General features: G+C 41.9%; 1 protein-coding gene across 1 annotated transcript in view; it reads right to left on the bottom strand.

Annotated features, from left to right (window-relative positions):
• LOC115892829 (sodium/glucose cotransporter 1-like) overlaps positions 1-6,000 on the bottom strand; it is a 30,599-nt gene that overhangs the window by 5,624 nt on the left and 18,975 nt on the right. The window contains 2 exon segments of the mRNA XM_030915298.1: positions 231-333; positions 2,841-3,056. Coding sequence (XP_030771158.1) covers positions 231-333; positions 2,841-3,056 — 319 coding nt within the window.

Here is a 6,000-nt window from a genome sequence, read left to right as displayed (position 1 = left end):
ATATGAGGGGTCAGGGAGCTTGAATGATTCTGTACCCTTTCCTCCCCTTGAACTCAGAGTTAACTTCCTCAAACCCACTTATCCATCTCATCCCCACCTTGCTCCTCACTGCCCTGGAGGGGGGACATCTGAGCTCTGTTAAGTCATTTAGGGAAGGGCTTCAGTAAAGTTGTCTTGTTGCTGTAGGAGTAATTTTTATGGTTTAGGATCTGCTCTGGGTCATAAATCACCTATTTCAATGGTCTCCTTAGGGACTTCTTGGATGTTCTCTTCTGCATCCAGGTCAATACGCTCCTCTTTGCTGTTGCGCAGGCTCCAACACAGACGGTAGAGCTGCAGAGAAGGCAGAACAGGTCAACAGAAAGTCCAAATAGCATCTTGGGACAAGAAGTTGGGGGGTGGCAAAGAGATGTACATCAAGGAAGGGAAGGGAATGTGGCCTCCCAGTACTAAGAAGAACATACACAACATTCCATCCATAACATTATCTCTAAAAACATTGGTAACTTAGATGAAAGTAATATACATGTATACACTAGCCTGTATGATATTTGCATATTCAGAGCCAAAAGACTGCCTCATATAGAAATGCTTGTTGAATGAACTCTTTTATGTGTGTGATAAAATTTGTTCCTTTTAGCACTGGCAGTAAGAAGCCATTTCTCCAGGTTAGGAGTGTAAGTTTAGATTTTTGCACTATGTCACATTATGTGGATGAGAATCTAGAATCATGAGCCTTAATAGAATACAGCAGAGCTGAAGGCACAGTTTTTATTGACATAGTTAAGAGCATGAACCAAAAACTTCATCTAGAGCATGAACTTGTCTAGGGCATGAACTAGAAATGTGTTTGGGGTATGATACTTTCAAAGACTTGAGACATGAGGAAGCAGTTGATACCACACAAAGAAAGCATGTGACAGGTCCAGCCAATAGATGTGATGCAGTTCTGCCACTATAAAAGCAGCCTTTGTTTAACATTAGGTTTGTCACAGCTCTTAAAAATTTGGCAATGAAGTTGAAGGTCTCTTAGGGATTCCACAGGCACTTGTATGGGCATGCATGAGTAAAGGAAAGGATTAACAAAATCCTTCTGATTTCTCTAGGAATAAATATGACCTTGGGTTAACTTTCTGGCTCTGTTCCCTTGGAAACCTGGAAATCTGTGTTGGGTTACCGGACTACTAATAAAAATGGCTCATAATTGGTCATCTTTATCTAAATTGGGAGCATGAATGAATTCTAAACCAATGGGGGCATCTAGAGTTAAAGAAGAGTAATTGCAACTTTTGAAGTCTTGAATCAATTAGACTTTGATGTTGTTAGAAATGTTTTACATCCTATGGTCAATTTTTGGTGGATTAATTTGGAAAAAAATCAAGAGGCAAACTATATTATGGATATCCCTGAGTAGACTGATTTTTGTAACTAGGTATGTGCTTTGCTGGGACCTTTGAAAGCTTTGACCACAGGACTGTCAAAAGAAATACCAGTTTCTATTTAAAATATAGGCTTCTAAGCCAGGTAGCCCTGTACCACCCATGTGATCTTGTGCACCTGAGCCGTCACTTGGGGAGCAGGTTTCAGAGAATAAGTCCTGGAATAAAGGGTGTACTGTGAGGACTCCAACTAAAGACATGGGCTTGATATCAGCCTGCTGGCACACCATGTTTCCTGGCATGTATCCTTCCACATGAAACCAGTGGCAAATCATGTGAATGTGAATGTAAGATGTATAATTTTGCTGAGGCCAACCAAGCATGTTGTGGCATGTCAACATCACTAATCATCAGAAGTGCAAATCAAACTATAATGAGGTATCATCTCACCCCATTTAAAATGGCTTTTATCAAAAGGCAATAATGAATGCTGATGAGGTTGGGGGAAAAGGGGAACCCTCAAACACTGTTGGTGAGAATGTAAATTAGTACAGCCACAATGAAGAACACTATGGAAGTTCCTCAAAAAACTAAAAATAGAGCCACCATATGATCCAGCAATTCTACTACTAGATATATATCCAAAAGAAAGTAAACCAGTATATCAAAGATACCTGTACTCCTATATTTACTACAGCACTATTCACAATAGCCAAGATATGGAATCAATCTAAGTATCCATTGACAAATTAATGGATAAAGAAAATGTAAAAATACAATAGAGTTTTATTGCACCATAAAAAGAATGAGATCCTGTATTTGCAACAATATGGATGGAACTGGAGGCCATTATGTTAAGTAAAATAAGCCAGGCATAGAAAGGCAAATTTCTCATGTTCTCACTCATATATGGGAGTTTAAAAGCCGAACTCATGGAGATAGAGAGTAGATTGATGGTTACCAGAGACCAGGAAGGGTAGCAGTGGATGGAGGACAGAATGGAGATGGTTAATGGGTGCAGAAATTGTTAGAATGAATGAAGATCTAGTAGTTGGTAGCACAATAGGGTAGCTATACTTAATTTATCATATGCATACAATTGAAAGGCAGAGTCTCACTATGTTGTCAGGGTGGTCTCAAACTCCTGGACTCAAGCGATCCTCCCACCTTGGCCTCCCAAAGTGCTGGGATTACAGGCAGGAGCCACCATATTCTACATTTTAAAATAACTAAGAGTGGAATTGGAATGTTCCTAACACAAGAAATGATAAATGCTTGAGGCAATGGACACCCCAATTACCCAGATTTGATCAAATCTGGGTATCTGTATCAAAACATTGCATGTACCCCATAATTACATCCAACTATTATGTACCCATAATGATTAAAAGATTTTTAAAAATTAAAGAACACTGCAGTATGAACATGAAACAAGGACAGATCCCCTAAATGGTTACTCACATGCACGTCCGGAATGGGTTTGGTGAGGAGGGAGATGACCACGATGGTGATGACAGAAATGGCAAAGAGGATAATGGCAAAGTACAAGTAGTGCACCCCACAGATAATCGTGGGACAGTTGCTGGGCTCTACGCAGCTCCCGGTTCCATAAGCAAACTCAGTAATCATACGTGAAATCCCAACCAGAAATCCTAGGATCAGTCCCCAGAAGGCTCCCTGTGAAAGAAAACCCTGGGTCAACTCATGCTGAACACAAAACACAGATAGCCTTTCTAACATTCTTCAGGGAGGCATAGGCAGAGGCAAAGGAATAGAGGTAGGAGAAGTGGTAGCTCCAGGCTGTCTGAACCCAGAACACTGAAGTTCAGAATATGGCTAGGAGTGCTATGCAAGACCTTCAGTGTGTCTGTCTATCATGTTTCAGCAACATGATTTCACCTCGATCATTAAACAAGGAGCCATAACATAATGGGGTAAAGTGTCTAATAACCAGAATAGAATGTCAACCTACAGGCTTGATTCCAAAAATTCCCTTTAATTTGAAAAATAATTTGAGCCTCTCCACCTGCAGCTACTATCAACACCAATCTCCAGATTTAGGCATACTCAGATGAAAAGTAATTACTTGTGAGGTAATTTGTATTTCACAAAGACGTGGGAAGAGAAACTGGTTCTTTGAAAGATGAAGGAGAAAGAAACTTCCATCAAAATATAAATAACACTTACTTTTTTAGCCCTCTTTATAGTTTATTTTATGAACTATTTTTAGTTTGAGAACATAAAATTATACGGTGTTTTTACGTTAAATTTTGGGTTTGTATATTAGAATATGGAAGATTTTAAGAGACCAGAAACATGAGGGGATGATTTTTCAGGGTTTTTTTTTTTTTTTTTTTTTTTACTCTTTCCTTCCTTCCCTCTTTCCTTTTTTCCTTTCTATATTTCCGTTAGGTAAGTCCTCACCTAAAGGACTAGGTTTGACTCTGGCAGGCCAGTGACAAAGTAGAATGTGCTCTTAGAAGGGTGGCCCAAAAGAGCTTTCACAGTTTTATCAGGTGCTGGTCAGCCCCTTTGCTAGCCATTGGTATCCCTACACTTTCTATTCTAAGTGTATGAAATTATCAGCTATCCTCCACACATGGCATGACATGTGCTTTTGTCTCCAGGTCTTTGTACAGCTCATTCTGTCTGGGAGAATATGGGCTCTTCTCTTCCTGGTAACCTCGTTCTAGCTTAAATAGAAAAAGCTACACAGGGCCGGGCGCGGTGCTCAAGCCTGTAATCCCAGCACTTTGGGAGGCCGAGACGGGCGATCACGAGGTCAGAGATCGAGATCATCCTGGCTAACACGGTGAAACCCCGTCTCTACTAAAAAATACAAAAACTAGCCGGGCGAGGTGGCGGGCCGCCTGTAGTCCCCAGCTACTCGGGAGGCTGAGGCAGGAGAATGGCGTAAACCCGGGAAGGTGGAGCTTGCAGTGAGCTGAGATCCGGCCACTGCACTCCAGCCTGGGCGACAGAGCGAGACTCCGTCTCAAAAAAAAAAAAAGAAAGAAAAAAAAGAAAAAAAAAGAAACAGCTTACACAGGGTGGGTGGACCCTGTGCACCCTGTTGCCACAGCACTGTGGACACAGATCCAGGCCAGCACCAACCCCACTGCCATGGAATCACAATAGTTTCTCTGTCTCCCAGTGTGATCTGGGGGGTTGCCCAGGGAAGAAAGCAGGTTTTCATTCACTTTGTGTTGCTAGTGCCTCACCCTATGCTGGCATCTGGAAGTGACTTCTAGATGAAGAAATAAATAAGGAAAAAGAAAAAATATGTTCCCTATTCATCCCCCATAGGCTATGCCACTCAAAAAAAATATTTCTCAGCTGGGCACAGGGTGGTGCCTATAGTCCTAGCTACTTTGGGAGGCTGAGGCAGAAGAATCACTTGAGCTCAGGAGTTTGAGACTAGCCTTGGCAACACAGTGAGATTCCTGTCTCAAAAAAAATCAATAAATTTGCCACGAAATAAATGTTTAAAAATTCAAATTTTTTTCATAACACAAACTCAACAAATTAGGTACAGAAAGTAACAAACCTCAAAAACAATAAAGATTATAAGCTATATATGACAGACTCTCAGCTAACATCAGACTGAACAGGGAAAAATTGAAAGCCTTTCCTCTAAGATCTGGAGAAAAAAAATGATACCCTTTCACACCACTTTTATTCAACATAGTACTGCAAGCCCTAGACAAGAACAATTAGGCAAGAGAAAAAGGGCAGCCAAATTGGAAAAGAAGAAGTCAAATTGGCCTCATTTACATACAATATGATCTCATATTTACAAAAAACCTAAAGATTCCACCAAAGGGGTCACTGTTAATGAAAGCCCTGACCTACCTTTCCAGCCACACTTTCATCTTTCACATTCACAAACTCCCCTTGAGCCAGGTGAGATTCCATACAAGTCCTTCACCCTCACTCCTATCCTACTTCTGCCTGAAGGTCTGGACAGTACTATTCTCTGACTTGAATGTTATGTCTTCCCTCTCCAACTTCAAATTCTTCCAGCTCCCGCTGCTCCAAGGAGCCTTCCCTGACAGTTTCAGCCCCTGCTGATAAGTCTTTCCTAAATCCCTTCCTGCTCATATTATGTGCTGTATTGTATCCCTTACTTGTTACGCACTTTGTTGTATGTATAAACTGCTTGTGTGCCAGGGACTTTGTCTTCACTGAGCCCTGAGAGGTGCTGGCTGGAAAGCCGAGTTCACAGTAGAGTGCTGGAGGTATGTTGTGCTAGGACTTTCTCTCGCTCACCTAGGGGCTACAGAATTCCTAGGGAGTGCCATGCAGTCAGGTCAAAATCACCAAGATCAGATAGAAAATCTAATCTTGGCTTGTAATCCTAGTATTTCGGGAGGCCGAGGTGGGAGGATCACTTGAACTCAGGAGTTCAAGACCAGCCTGGGCAACACAGTGAGTCCTCACCTCTATTAAAAAAAAAAATTGGGCCGGGCGCAGTGGCTCAAGCCTGTAATCCCAGCACTGTGGGAGGCCGAGACGGGCGGATCATGAGGTCAGGAGATCGAGACCATCATGGCTAACACGGTGAAACCCCGTTTCTACTCAAAAGAATACAAAAAACTAGCCGGGCGAGGTGGCGGGCGCC

This window comes from Rhinopithecus roxellana, chromosome 13, assembly GCF_007565055.1.
Source record: "Rhinopithecus roxellana isolate Shanxi Qingling chromosome 13, ASM756505v1, whole genome shotgun sequence".
NCBI lineage: Eukaryota > Metazoa > Chordata > Mammalia > Primates > Cercopithecidae > Rhinopithecus > Rhinopithecus roxellana.
This window is presented reverse-complemented; position numbering and strand designations above follow the sequence as displayed.